This window comes from Mirounga leonina, unplaced genomic scaffold (genome assembly GCF_011800145.1).
Source record: "Mirounga leonina isolate KUSES-001 unplaced genomic scaffold, KU_Mleo_1.0 Mir_174, whole genome shotgun sequence".
Classification (NCBI taxonomy): domain Eukaryota; kingdom Metazoa; phylum Chordata; class Mammalia; order Carnivora; family Phocidae; genus Mirounga; species Mirounga leonina.
This window is the reverse complement of record NW_023270451.1, coordinates 5,444,797-5,459,897: the sequence shown is the minus strand read 5'-3', so window position 1 is coordinate 5,459,897 and position 15,101 is coordinate 5,444,797. Positions and strand designations below refer to the sequence as shown.

The 15,101-nt window shown below is 38.6% G+C and overlaps 1 protein-coding gene across 1 annotated transcript in view; it reads right to left on the bottom strand.

The window, feature by feature from the left end:
• Positions 1-2,527: 2,527 nt before the first annotated feature.
• Positions 2,528-15,101, bottom strand: part of RELN (reelin) — a 523,500-nt gene continuing 510,926 nt past the window's right edge. The window contains exons 62-64 of the mRNA XM_035020402.1: positions 13,879-14,076; positions 13,169-13,267; positions 2,528-3,628 (exon numbers count right to left, since the gene is read on the bottom strand). Coding sequence (XP_034876293.1) covers positions 3,532-3,628; positions 13,169-13,267; positions 13,879-14,076 — 394 coding nt within the window. The 3' untranslated portion in view covers positions 2,528-3,531. The remainder of the gene's footprint in view (positions 3,629-13,168; positions 13,268-13,878; positions 14,077-15,101) is intronic.

The following is a 15,101-nucleotide window of genomic DNA, read 5'->3' as shown; positions in this document are numbered from 1 at the left end:
TACAAATTGAGGAAGGGAACCATGGTTCATTCATTGTAGTATCCCCCAAAATATATCTTAGTATGGTAGTACATATTTAATAGATGCTTACCAAAAGAACGTTTATTGCTACATGAGGCATTTCCACAGTTATGTTTATTTGTGTGATTATTGGTGAATATCTTCCTTCTCCACTAAACTGTGAACTTCCTTAGGGAAGACGGTGTCTCCCGTTGTTTGCCAGTGCATCCCTGGTGCCTTTCCCAGTGCTTGGCACGTGGTATCCCTTAATATATATTTGATATGAATGCATAAACAAAAAGACTGAAGTGGGCTCTAGTACGAAGAATCTTCCGAAATAAAAGCTCCTTCTGTCACATTTAAGCATTTAAAAAGGTACTGTCCTCCAAGGGGTGTATCTCCTTTCAACAGATTATTAATTCATTCATTGTAGGTGTATTTAGGCTCAGTGTTAGTGGTGTCAAAAGTATTGTAAGAATTTACCACTGTGGAAACCTCTAGATTTAACATTTTTCCCTATAGGTGTTTTTTATTTATTTTGGTACTGGGATAATTTATTAACTATTTGGAAAAAAAATTAGCTAGGGGCATTCCCCCCAACATATAACAAAGTAAATTCCAGAATAAATTGTTGGAATATAAATAAGCTAAAGCAAAATATAGAGTAATATTTATATAATGTGAGATGCAAGTCTTTTAAGCATATGCAAAAAACCCTTCATAAATAAATGCACACGAATGCACTAAATATCTAGATGCCATATGCCCAATAAACATATATGAAAAACAAATTTTACTTGAAATGCATCCTAAATACCCATCTCAAGTAAATAGTACACATCTTTGTATAAAAATTAGCTAGGAAAAAAGCATATTATTTAGTATTAAAAGTGGCAATCGCCATGTATGGGAAAGTTAAAAAGATAAAGTACAGAAAGGCAATACAAATTGCTGTCAAAAAATTTCAATTGACAAATATTAAAATGAATGGGTACATATTTTAGTGATCCGCTATACTTTTTTAAACCTTGAAACATAAGACAAGAGTGACAATCTCAATTTGGGAATTTCCCAAGTAACATACATATGTTCCTTCTTAGCTGAAGGGTAAAATATATGTGATATTGACTACATTTAAGATCAGATATTGAGGGGCGCCTGGGTGGCTCAGTTGGTTAAGCGACTGCCTTTGGCTCAGGTCATGATCCTGGAGTCCCGGGATCGAGTCCCACGTCGGGCTCCCTGCTCAGCAGGTAGTCTGCCTCTCTCCCCTCTCATGCTCTCTCTCTCTATCTCATTCTCTCTCTCAAATAAATAAATAAAATCTTAAAAAAAAAAAAAAGATCAGATATTGAGTATAATTTACATTAAAATGTATGGTGAATAAGAGGTTAACTGTTCAGAAACCATGGAAACTTGGCCGTGCAAATATTTTTAAATCTCTGCTATTACTAAACTTTGTTTCCTTTATTTATTTAGAAAGGTAAGTCAGTTCAATCAACAATACTTGAAGTCCTACTCTGACGGTCTATGTTTCAAAATAAATAAGCCAATACACATGTAAGTCCCCACTTACACTATTAAAACTTTGAGGAGATGGACTGGTAGGGAGTTCAACCCTCTTCTGATGGTAGGAAGACAGCTGGATGAGAGCACTATAAAATATCTTGCCCTAGTTATCTGGTAGGTCTATGGCACACACACAAGACTTGGAAAGACAAGGCTTTGGGAAAAATTCAACCCCTTCTTGCAATGAGAAAATGAACCAAATATGCCATCAAATGATGAACCAGCAGCAGACAGTTTGTGAACCAAGAAAGGAGAATCAATAGTTAAGATACAATAGTTACCATTCTTGGGCCAAACACCACACTTAATTATAAAGTATATCATATGTTAAATTAGGCTGAGAAAAGAAGGCCTTGTATCTCCAAAGCAATGATTCACAATGGATTTGATACCAGGCTCAAAATACAGTTTAGCTGGACTTCTCAGGGGGATCATCCTTTATCATTCCCCTGTTCAAAGAGCAATACTACTGCCATCTATTACTCTATTACCCAGATTTTTTTTAATCCTCTGAAAATCAACACATTCAACACTATTGACATACTTTTTATTGTGTAGACATTAGAAGCAGGGAAAATGCCTCAGTCGCCATTTTTATTGTAAACACATAACACAGTGTCTGTCCATAGCAAGCAATCAACAAACATTTGCTGAATGAATGCATGAGTGCTTGTTATGAGTCAGACATTACATTAGCAGCTAACAAAATTCTCAGGAATTCAATAATTTTCAGAATTCTCTATTGATTTTTCTTGGTGTAATCAGGGTGATTAATAGAAAAAGCGGAATAAGAGAAACATGGCTCAATTGAAAGTGTGGCTTCATAATTGTTATTAGCAATGACGAAACAAAACACCAGTATATATATCTAACACTGTTCTTTCCAAAACCGATCCGGCTTACAAATCCTACACAAAATTTAATTAAAAAATGAATAAAGACAAATGAGCCTCAAATGGCTTATGGACATAATTTTTATTTAAGCATGGGCTTTTAGCTTGGCTCACCCTAGAGTACAACCTTTTAGTTAGGTTAATAGAGAGTTCAGGGCTACGGGGCCATTATAATGTTGCTGGTGTTGGTACAACTTCATCAGAAGGTATGAGTACGACCCGCAGGAAAAACAATCCACGAAGAGAACACAATGAAAACATCCACTGTTTTACAAATCACTCTGTTACCACAGACACGAAATGGCAGTTACTGTTAGTAAATCAGCCACAGAACACTTTAAAAGAACCTTTAGACAAGGAGCTGGGAACTTTTGGGAGATAGGGTTTTCATCCACAATTTTTAAGTAGAAAATATTTCAAGGTCAAGCATTTTTCTTATCCACAAAACAACGCTAAACCAACATACATTTTAAGGAGTATATTAAAGGAGATACAATATCTTTACAACTATCTTCTTGAGTAGGTATCTCAATGAATTTTCTGCAGAATATAAGTAGCCCGAAATTCAGCAGCAAAATATTGCAACATAACAAGTAAATAGTGTCAATGTGTTATACTGTAGAAGAGAATACAAAAAGGAACGATAATTTAATCATATAAAACATGATACAGAGCTGAAATACAGTCCACTTAAATAGCTTTGTGACCAAGAATGTTAAATTCTGTACTAAATGCCATTTTTAAACATAAAATCTCTTAAATTTTTGTGCTTAAACTTTTTTTTCCGTTAAACTATTTCTTATTTTCAATACTGCCACTGTAACTGATATTACAACAGATCACAATTTTCACAGACACAGCAACATGAAGACATTTACTCATGAGAAAATAAGTCACTTGTCATTAGTTCACAGTGTGGGAAAGTGGTGTGCACTCGGTTGTAAGAAGGGCTTTCAGTTAGTCATCAAGTCCTTCGCAGAATTTTCCTGATATCAGATGTGGTGCGCGATTTAAAAGAACGGGAAGCAACACATCACATGTTGGAAGGAAAAATAAAAGTTGTGATTCTTCACGGGTATCGTCTAAGTGACCTCCGTCTTCTGTTGTAGAAATGCCTGAGCCCATGTTGTCGTGAAAAATTCATCATGTAATTTTGTTTGCGAGTGCTGTTAAAATCAGAAAGGATAGAGGGAGGGAGGCAAAGGAGAGAGAGCATGTAAGTCCCATCATGAAAAAAATCTAGTCTGTGTTCTAAGTTACCCTGCTATTTGTCTGAAAATTTTCATGGTTAATCGGTCCTGCTGACAATGCTACCCCAGGACAGGATAACTAAAGGTTGACACCTGCATTCACTGCCTTTGGCCTTGAAGAAATCCCCTTCTTTTCATTAGTGAGCTCCAGACCAGAAAAAAAATAAAAAAGGTAAATTCTCTTGACTCACAGTGAGAGTGGACTGAAATTGTTTTGGCTTTTTGAATTTTATTCTTGACCTTTTTCTGAACACTTGGGTGGATTTCATTTGAGAGGAAGTGTGTGCTGTACCCACTACCTTATTTAGACACATCTTTAACAAGTAGGAAACCTAACTTGATTCCTTTAGCAAACATTCTCGTTTAAAGCTTAAAAAGCAAAAAAGAAGTTGTGAGCTGAATCAGCTTGACCTTCCTGTTTCATTAGACTCAGGGGCAAAATAAAGTAAGGTTTTTCTCACGGCCTTCCACAAACAGTAAGCATCTGGGGTCTAGAAACATGGTCTTATGCAAAAGACAGTCCACTGGAAAAAAGACCATAAAATACTAAGAAAGTGTAATCGACTGCATAATTGACTGTATGTGTATGTAAGTACATACATGCATGCATACGTACATACTATACGTGAAGCTGATAAAAGTACTGAAAATTTCTGTAGGAAATTGCACAATATTGGTAGACATAGCTATTCAAAGTTTTGGTACGGAAAATACACTTTAAAAAGGATCATTATCCATAACATCACTGGAAAGAATCCTACTCCTCTCACACACTGACCTGAGTGACAACATATCTCACTATGGCATCAAAACGAGGTTTTGAAATGTGAGCCTATCACTGCTTCTCAAATTCACTGAGTCTCTTCAAAGCTGTCTGGACACAGAATTTTTCCCTCCTTTATTTCATGGAAACATAAAATGTATCTGGAGTGGGATGATGTCATGTGATGTGATTCCACCACGAAGGTCAATATGACATGAGCGTGAGTTAGGGTAAAGAGGAGGCAACGGGTGATTTTGCACCGAGCAGCATATTCCGGGTTATTAATGATCAATATACTAGGCAAGGTGTAAAATGGTACTCTTTTACATAGTATGTTATACTAGGTATTATATTTAAGCATATTATACTAACATTTGTAATATACAAAAGCCTTTAAAATGAGGGTTTTATAGTTTGATCATTAGAAAATTTGTAATAAAATGTCTCAAAGGAAAATATATAAAGTGAGTGTCATCAGATACGCTTAATCAACAAGCAACAACATCTATACTGAAAACCTGATAAAAAGACTCACAGTGATGTATATTTTATAAAATAAAATGAAGTGCTAATAACTTTCTACTCTAGGTTTCTGTTTTATCAAAATGCTAGAAACTATAGAATGGAAGCTAGAATATACTCTGAAGACACTGTAGAGAAAAAAACACACAACAATCAGGTTTATCTTCAGTCACTTTACTAGCCCTCCTTCCTCCCGTGCTGTTCAGTGCTACATGTATTAACGAAGTCATCGGTTTCAATTCCATAGTTGATGAAATGAATTTATCCACTATTTATTATCAGCTGTAAGTACTAATTGCTGTCTGGTTACAAAAGAAGGGCAATGACCTTTTAGTCTTGAACTAATTAGTCTTGAACCAATCAAGTGTTAGAAGAATCCTGTTACCTCTTTCATCACAAAATGCTGGGACTGGCACTAGCCATCTTCCTCCCAGCACGGTAGGTCACCTTGTAGCCCTCTTCCCCTTATTATATATTACTATATATATATGTTATTATAGTGGCCCCCTAAACTAGCCTCCTCATTCTCTCTCCTTATGAAAAAAATGCTGCTGAACAGAAACCATGAGATCCTGAGAACGTACCACTGAATACACAATGGTATGTATGTGTGTGCGTGTCTTCCCACATACATAAGGTGCGTTTGGCACACCAGCCTCAGTAAACTTTCCCTCAAATGTTGGCTTTACTTTGGTAACAAGCCACTCACAATCCTCTTGTCTGGGGAGCCACATCTAAGTTAACTTAGCCAGATACTTCAAGTCCTCTACATGTTTCATCTTATTCTGTTTGTCCTTTCTTCCACAACATTCCCATACAGACTGCTCTATTCAAACTTACCCCGAACCTTTTCCATCCGTCTCACTGGTCAACCCCTTACATCACTTCTTAAATTGCTACATTTTTTTCCAAGTATCACATCTTATGTATTGCTCACTGAAGGGATTGCCCCCCAACTTTGAACCCTCATAGTGCTCATCTTCTACTTTGAATGGAGATTGTGTTCTGTTGGGGCAGTGGCCTGTCCCCCATTCCCCCCACCCCCACACCACAGAACTGAGCCTCCTGCCTCACCCGTGGGTGGTCAAGGCATGTCTGTTGAACTTTTGGTGACTTACTGATTGGATTCCTGTTGTAAATCATTACTCTTTAACTATAAAGAATAATTGCAAGGTTAAAGCAATGAAAATTATTCTGTTGAAAACACGTTTAAAGATATAAGGTACTCAAAGAGAATTTAAAATAGTTAAAATATTTTACATAGAAAAAAACTTAGAACATTCAAGATATTTAGTTATCCCAATGCAACCTAGATTGACACGAAAGTGACCTCAATATATGGGAACAAAGGAACATTCAATTTTTAACAAAAATTGATGTGCATGTTTAATGGCTTTAAAGCAACTTCTCTAATAGAACTATTGACTCATTATTCTCCATCACTATTTATAAGAAAATAAGTATTAACAGGTTGCAGATCTTTAATACCTTGACAGTCCAGCTTACATCTCATTAGAAGGCATTTTGATTCATTGGATACCCTTTAATTTTGAATAAATTTAAATATCAGCAGCATATCTTTGGATCCCTGAGAATGTTGATGCACACGTCTGTTTGCTAGAGATGCCTCGTGTTTATCTAGTCACATTCAAAATGGCCAGATTTTCAAAGCATTCTTGAAACTAACTAGTACTTTCATATGTAAAATATAAATATTTCTGGAGTCTGTTTAGGTCGGAATCTAAAGAAGCAGGTTTTTCCAGTTCATAAGCTTTTTTAAAAATCAAGCACCGTGGGAAGCTATGCCAAACTGCTGTCTGCCTCTTAGGCCATTTAATAAACTGATGTGGTCATTAAACAGATATTGTGGCTTCTGAAATGTCTAACTTACAGGATTGGGCACTCTTAAACAAGTTGAAAGATCTCATGTTTACTTTTTTTTTTTTTTTGTGGAGCCTGTTTTTGTCTCTGATACATGTAGATATATAGCTACAGATAACCTTATAACCAAAATAATAATAGGTGTGATGGAATTAAGATTTGTTTTTCCACTGCAATTACAGGGGAAAGTAATTTTTTATTACCAGTCCAATGAAGGCAGGTAATGTTCATCCCAAGGCATATCAATTACACTACTTGACCTATCGATTTGCTCTGGCTGTGCATTGAACTTGGTCCATTTTTAAATTCTCCTACTGTCAGTCATTGAGCGAAGGGAGAATGAATATCAGTGGCATCTTGGAAATGCTAACTTAAATGTTCACTATCGCTGAGTGAGTTTAGGGACTTAGATGATATGGAAATATAAGACGCTTCTCTGTTTCTGCATAGGAAATACGGATATTGCAAGAATTTTCTTTTCTTTTTTTTTTAAAACATTTTATTTATTTGACAGAGAGAGGCACAGTGGGAGAGGGAACACAAGCAGGGAGAGTGGGAGAGGGAGAAGCAGGCTTCCCACGGAGCAGGGAGTCCGATGCGGGGCTCGATCCCAGGACCCTGAGATCATGACCGGAGCCAAAGGCAGACGCTTAACAACTGAGCCACCCAGACACCCCGGATATTGCAAGAATTTTCAAGAATGACTGTGCTCTTTTGAACTGTTACTCCTCATTGGAGCCAGTATCTTAGGTCATTAATCATTATGAAAAAAATTCTATTGATTTTTAATGGGTTCTTATGGAAATGGGGAAGACAGAGACTTGGTAGAAGTAATCTGAGCTCATAGAAATGTAAGTATTTTTACTGATCTGTAATTAATTTATTTATTACGAAAACATATGATACAATAAATAACACCTCATATGAATGCAGAAATAAGAATTCAGTGAATTGTCACATCTTCCAGAGAAATATTGGTGAGGGTCAGATGAGAAGCTGCCAATCAAACTAATCAATGAAACTCCCTTGCATAGAGGATGCTGGATATTTCACTTTCAAGACCATGCATTTTCAGGAAGGCCACACAGAAATAAGTGTAGACTCATATATCTCACAAATGTTGAAGATTTCAAATCTATTTTCTCTGTTAAGTGGTAAGGAGAATAATATCTGGTAACATGTACCTCAGGGAATTGTAAGGACTAAATGGAAACTTCTAGCATAATATGCAGATGATTAATAAATGATAATCATTTTAACTTCTTTCCTAAGTCTTAAAGTATCTCCACTAGAGGATAAATGCAGTTACCTATTAAAGAGGGCAAATCTTACCTAAGAATAGGATCTAGAACTCACCAATATTATGAATAAGTCCACTACCTTCTGCCAATTCACTTATTAATTTAGAGTAAAATTAAAAAGTCAAGTTACCCTCACTCATCTCCAGCACAATAGATCTTTTGAAAGATACTACATTTAATCAGAGCCCCTAGGTCTTTTGCACACATTTCTGGTTTTAATTTCCCCTCACAAGTTTATAAACTATGAGCACTTCAAAAGCACCTAATACAGTCCCAGACATAGAGTCAAATTTGTTACCCAATGAAGCAATGCTGATTAGCACTTTGTCTACGCCCAACATTGCATATACATTAGAGAACTGCCACAAGGTTGCTGAACCCTGAGTTTACATGATATAGGTTTCAAATGTCCCAGTGTATCTCAATGTCATATACAACTTTGTTCTCACAATTTTTTTTTTTTAATTGCAAAGGTCTTTGACAACACTTCTCTTAATGTAGGTAACACTGATGAAACTATTGGTCAACAATTACCCAGGATTAGTAAGAGGACTTACCTTACTCTAGTGGAAAACCAATGACAGCAAATAATGAAATATAACACAAGTTAAAAAATGCCTTTCAATGCATGCAGCACTGTGATTAGTCATAAAAGTCTGATCAGGTTTAGATGCAATATAGGATTTTTCATCTCTTTTGAAAATAAAAATTAAAGAAGTTATTTCTTATTCTTCTACACCTAATATATACATATATTTAACTTTTTAATGTAATGCAACATGCAATATTTGCTCATAACCGTATGTCAAGGTACATGTAGCTTAGTACTACATTTGGCATAAATGTTGCGTATAAAGTATAAATACGAAAGTAGTAGTTAATAACTGACATTAATTTTGCTATCTGTTTTTTCAATTATTTACATTTTAGAAAAATGCTTATTTCTGAATATATTAAGGAATGGGCTTTAAAAAATACAGAAGTCCACTACATCAGATAACACAGTCAAATTAATAAAGGATAAATATGCTTTGCAACAAATGTACTATGCTCATTTCCATAAATCATTTGTGCCAAAAATGACAGTATTTTGATAATGAATAGCATGAGGGGATGGTCATGATGGTACTCATATTATTAAAATCTGATAGATGCGTTTAAGACCATAGTTAGCAACGTATTGGTTTTCATTCCCAGTAAATGTGGTAAAAATTCACTTCTTAGTAAATCAATTCACAAAGGCTCTTTACTGAGCAATTTGCTTTCAAGGTACACATGCAAAAATTGGCCCACTTCATTATACACATGACAGGTTGTGACTTAAACACGTACACAAAAAAATGTGATGTGTGAATGAAATGCACAGTTGGGTGAGGGAGATTCTTAGGATAGAAGGATGAGTGCCCAAGAGAAAAGATTAAGACCAATAATTTTCTTTTATCCTAAGAAGAACCCCACCAGCATGGATCTTGTGAGGGGTCTGCCCAAGTGTGTTCACAAACATTTACTGAAAAACGTTCTACGCTAGCAAATGAATTCAGAGAAATTAGGTTTCTGACATGATTGTCAGTGACTGTGTTATGCTACATCGTTCAGACTTTACAGAATAAGGCCTTTTGGTAAGCTAGTGAGGCTGGGAAAAAAGTCATCTGTCAATTCAGTCCATCTGTTTTATGCCAGAATAGCAGGGGCCAGTCATGAAGTGCTTTTCATGGGCAGGTTTTATTGAAAAACATCACGAGAATGAAAAGATTTCACTCTCAAACAAGCATAAAGCATAAGTAACTTTGCTTGTTAAATGATAAATGGTGCTTTTTATCTTTATGGTGTGGGGACTGTCACTCTGTACATCCATATTTATGAAATGCAAATCCTTCCCCATGGAGCATGTTAGAATTAAGCCATGAGATTCCACATTTATTATGTATGTTGTCAATTTAGGATGCATTCCTTAAGCCTTGAAATATTTTCAAAAGTGCTGAATTTGTTCTCATCAAACTCTTTTCTCTTCTTAGTTAATATGGGCAGTAGTGAGGTTAAACTCAAGATACCATGCATGACCACAATTTTTCTTTCTAGGGATTTTTAGCATGTGTCCCTAGTGCACATGCACAGAAGCAAAACTATGGTGATAAAGCTAGATTAGGCCAGTCTGCACTCAGAAAAGAAAATACATTCTAAAAATGTAATGGTTTTCCAACCATTAGTTGCAAAAACATATTAGCAGCCCTCTTTGCAGTAATGAGTTAGGCAGGGCTTGTATCTCTTTAGATTTGCATCCCAGTCTCCTCTCCTGTCCACACTTGAGGAGTTAGCCATACTAGTTTATATAACTAAATGTTATCATATAAAAGTATAGTGAATTCAAGGATATTTTGAATTATTAGGGGTATATGGGAGTATTCTATCTATTTCTAAATACACATTCACTGTAGCAAAATTAAAATTAGCACTATTTGTGAATCATGAAATTAGCGTTGGATAGCTCCTCTGCGCCTCATTTGGTTGAAAGACACTCTGGAAAATTATTTTTCTGAATTCTCTGGAACTTTCTTTTTTATTTTAAGCTTATCAAATGAGTAACTTAAAGTAATTTGTAGCGCTATCAAGGGCATATTAATTAGTAAATGCCTTAAAACTTTTGACTCTTCTGAAAAGAAGTACTTTGAAAGGGTACAGTGATATAGAAATGTTAAATCCTAAGACAAGAGCAAAATATCAAAACGATAGTTCTGAAAATACACTTTCTCTGTATTGGTATTAAAAGAAAAGGAAAGAAAACCAAGCGACTCCTTTAATTTTAACAAATTTTAAAACGTCGTTAAAGAGATAGCATTTGCTTTTAAAATTACCTGTGTAATATATAAAAATAAAATTATATGGTGATATGCGTGAAGCTGTAAGTTTTAAATTATTCACTGAAACTATTCATGTGTGGTGATGCTCATTCCTCACTCAAAATGTTTTAGTGCCCTGAAAATCCGAGAGAAGCATGCAAGGTAAGAGCAGACAGGTGCCTGGTAAGTGATAAATTCTTGAAAGTACTAAAATTCTGGATATGGAATCAAAGTGAAGTCTTTACAAATACAGATTATTTCTCCAGAAAAATACCGGAAACAATAGGTATGATTGATATGATAGATTCCAGAGAATCTGAACTTGACTCTTACAGTAATATCATGATGCTGGTGGCTGCTTCTAAAAATTAGTATCAACACCAGGCATTCCAGGATAGGGAACAAAGAACAGAGTTCTGCTTCAAAGTTGCAAAGGGGTTGTTTCATACCAGGGGAGGATATTTGCACAGCTGAGCCCACCTGCTCTTTAATTTTGTCTAAGGGAGGGTATTACGGTGATGATAAGCCTCTGAAATCCAAAACCAATAACTGAAATTGCTTGGCTGGGTGGCAGGAGAAGAAATAGCTACTCGCACATATGATATGTCTACCCCAGGGCAGTATTAGCTGCCTTCTTTTGAGGACTGTCAGGTTTTGAAGTTTCCATAGAAGTTGGTAAGGCTTTGTCAGGCACAGGAAGCCCCATTAATGTAAACTGACTTGGCAAGAGACTTGAAAGATAAAAAGTGTTTATTGACTCTAAATCTGATTCTCAACCAGCTTATTAGAATCACCCGAGGTGCTTTTAAAAAAGACTGATGCTCAGGTCCCACCGTAGATCAATTTAAAATCAAATCATCTGTAGGGATGCTTCTTCCAAAAGCTCCTAAGTGATTCTGATGTTCAAACGGATTGAGAAGCACTGCTCTGAAAGGAGAGTAGTTGGGGCAGAAAGGTTGTAGGGTTGGTTTTTGGTCTATCTGGACATATCTCTGGCCTTACTATATATATATATGCATTTTAGAGCCCAGGTTATATTCTCTTCTCCTGGAAGAATGTGTTCTGAGGAAGTCAACGTCTAAGTAAAACATCAGCCTCATGTATAGATCCAAATGAGTTTGGACTGTTTTTAAACTTCAACTTTGTCTTGTGGAGGCAGAGCCCAGCAAGTTGTCCAAAGCAGCAGAGCGCACAGTGGGGGCTTGTGTAGGGACCAGGTTGCTCTTGGATTTGGGGGTTGATATGGATGCCATGCAAGCAGGTGCCTCAGTGAAAACTAAGACGAGGGCTAACTCAAGACTGAAAAATTCAGCTCATGGCTATGATCGAAAGAAAACAAATCTGGTAGTTTGCCTACCAATCAATCATTTAAGTTTGCTTTCAAAATGACTGAAATCAGCCAAAGGACTGATTTCATTTTCGGTCTGGTAAACAGAATGAACATTTGAACCTATCTACCGAGAAGATTCGCCTCTCCTTGCCAACCACATGGAGCCATCAGTCCGAACCCGTCGAGACATAAGCATTCCAGTTCTACAGGAACTAGATCGTTAGAGAAAAAGCAAGTCATCTCTCTGCAGAACAGTCAACCCGGCTAGGCGAGAGCAGTGCCAACTTTATTATATGGGAGAAACCACGGGGGAACACCCTCCACGTGCTCGATGCTGGGGTTGGTCGGGGGGGATCTGAAACCACAAACTGCTCGCTCCAGTGGCCATCGCGTCATTGCACGGAAGTATGCCTTGGGCATCTGTGGCTCAGACAGGTGTTTGTAACTGGGCGCCTTAGCTAGCAATAGAGCCCTTCTCTCTTCAGGATGTCATGCCATCTCATAAGGCAACCCAGATGCAGCAAAGACCTTGTTTCCCATTTACCTCGAGACTTTTGTGTTATCCAATTTCACTAATACGGTCAAATCCGCAGATACGTCTTTTGCTTACTGAAGTTTTCTAAGGCATATTAAATTGCTTTGGGGACTTTGCTACTTCAGGTTGACTCGAGCTACAGATTGCAGTTGCTGAAGGGCGTAGGCCAAAGTCTCGTGGGGGCTTCTCATCAGGAACGGTTGTTACTGAATTAAGGAGCGTGCCATAGCAAAAGAATTTCAAACCTTCCCGAAATGGACATGGGACGCTATGTATCAGATACTCACAGGACGACCTCCACATGGTCCAAAGCCCATTGATCATGACCTGTTCCATTGTGGCGAGGTTGCCACCAGCGCAATAAAACTCCTTTCATCCGTGCCTCCCTGGGTCACAGAAGGACAAAGAGGTTACGCGCTGGAAGACAAAACTTTCTGGTATGCCATTTCCAGACCTCAAAGATAACAGGCCAGTCTAAATCAACACGACTGAGGGTACGGAATTCGGATTTGCTTAGGTCACGGTACTCTCCTGAGCAGCATTAAGTTTTAGTGGCGACTCAGGGACGTGTAGTCCCTTCCCTCTCCCTCCCTGCCTCCCCGGGCTCCGGCAGCAGCTGGACGGAAGGGCACCGAATTCGGCCCACGTACGGGCCATGCCTTCCGTGTGACAGGCGCTGCGCTCGAACTGGGGGTGCGGTGCCGAACCAAAGTGACACCGTTGCCTAGCCGCAGAAAGCTTTCAAAGGGGTGCACCCCGAAGATGAAAAACGTTCTTCTCTAAAGGACTAGAAATACCCGCTAGAGAAAGGCAAACAGGCACGAGGCGCCCCTGCGTTCAGCGACACGCTCTCTTCCCTCGTGCGCCTCCTCCCGGCCTCACGGGAAACAGCAACCCAGCTCTGGAGCTCGGGCTGCGGCTCGGCTGCGCCCCCACCCGCTGGGCGGTGTGGGCGCAGGAGCTCCATCTCGGCGATCCCCAGGGGTCGGCCACTTACAGGGGGACGTTGTAGGACACCCTCTGGGCCTGCGTGAAGTCCTTGGGCTGGTGCTGCGCGATCACGTGCCAGCTGATGCCGCCGTTGACGCTGTACTGGAGCAGCACGGCCTTGTCGGCGGCGCGCGGGCCGCTCACGTCGCTGTTGCAGCTGTCCGTCTGCGCACTGCTCCCAATTTGCAAAACAAACATGATTTTGCTGAAAACACAGGGAGACGCGCGTCAGCGAGCAGTAGAAGAGTTATGCTTTCCACTGTTTTCTTTTTAACCTTTGCTAATTTCTGAGGTCAGAGAGCAGAAATGGAAGCATCCAGTCTTAGGACTAAGGCGTGTTAATAAAAAAATGTATTTGTATTAACCTTTACCTCCTACCGATGAGAAGTCATCTCAGAAGGTGGGTTTTCTACACCAAGAAAACAATTTTGACTTTCAAAAGGCCTGTGCTCTTCTTGTCTTAGAGTATTTTGCCCCAAATACCTTCTATTCTCTGGAAGGTAATGTGGGCCAAATAAGCATGAGGACATAGAGAGGACCAGGAATAAAACCAGGATATTTCTACTACATCCTTCCCCCCGCCCCCCAAATAGCTCCAAGCTGAACAGCATCTACACAAGGATAGATCATCATGTCTATTTTAGGAGAGGATGTTTGGAGATCATAGTGGAGGGAAAACTGAGTTGGACATGCAGGCTCTGGACCGTGTCTGTTACTCTGTTTGAAGTGTCATTTTGCTCCTCATGGTCATCCTTGCCCTTAGAAGATACAGTTGTTTTTTTTTTTTAAAAGATTTTATTTATTTATTTGACAGAGAGACAGCTAGAGCAGGAGCACAGGCAGGGGGAATGAGAGAGGGAGAAGCAGGCTTCCTGCTGAGCAGGGAGCCCTATGAGGGGCTTGATCCCAGGACCCTGGGATCATGACCTGAGCCGAAGGCAGACGCCCAACAACTGAGCCACCCAGGCGCCCCAGAAGATACAGTTTTTAAACATAGGAAATCTACCCTAATAAGAGTCCTAGTGATTAGTAGAGTAGTGCCATTTACGGGACCTGGTGACATAAGGCAGTAGACTTAACACTTGTGAATGCATAAATTAAAACAAACTTGCTCGCACAACATGGCGTGCAATTGTTCATTAAGCAGCTGCCTGCAGCTGTATATGGGGTCCAGGGAAACATCAGGCTGTCCCAGATTAAGTCCATCTTTCTGGCAGGAAAACACGGGAT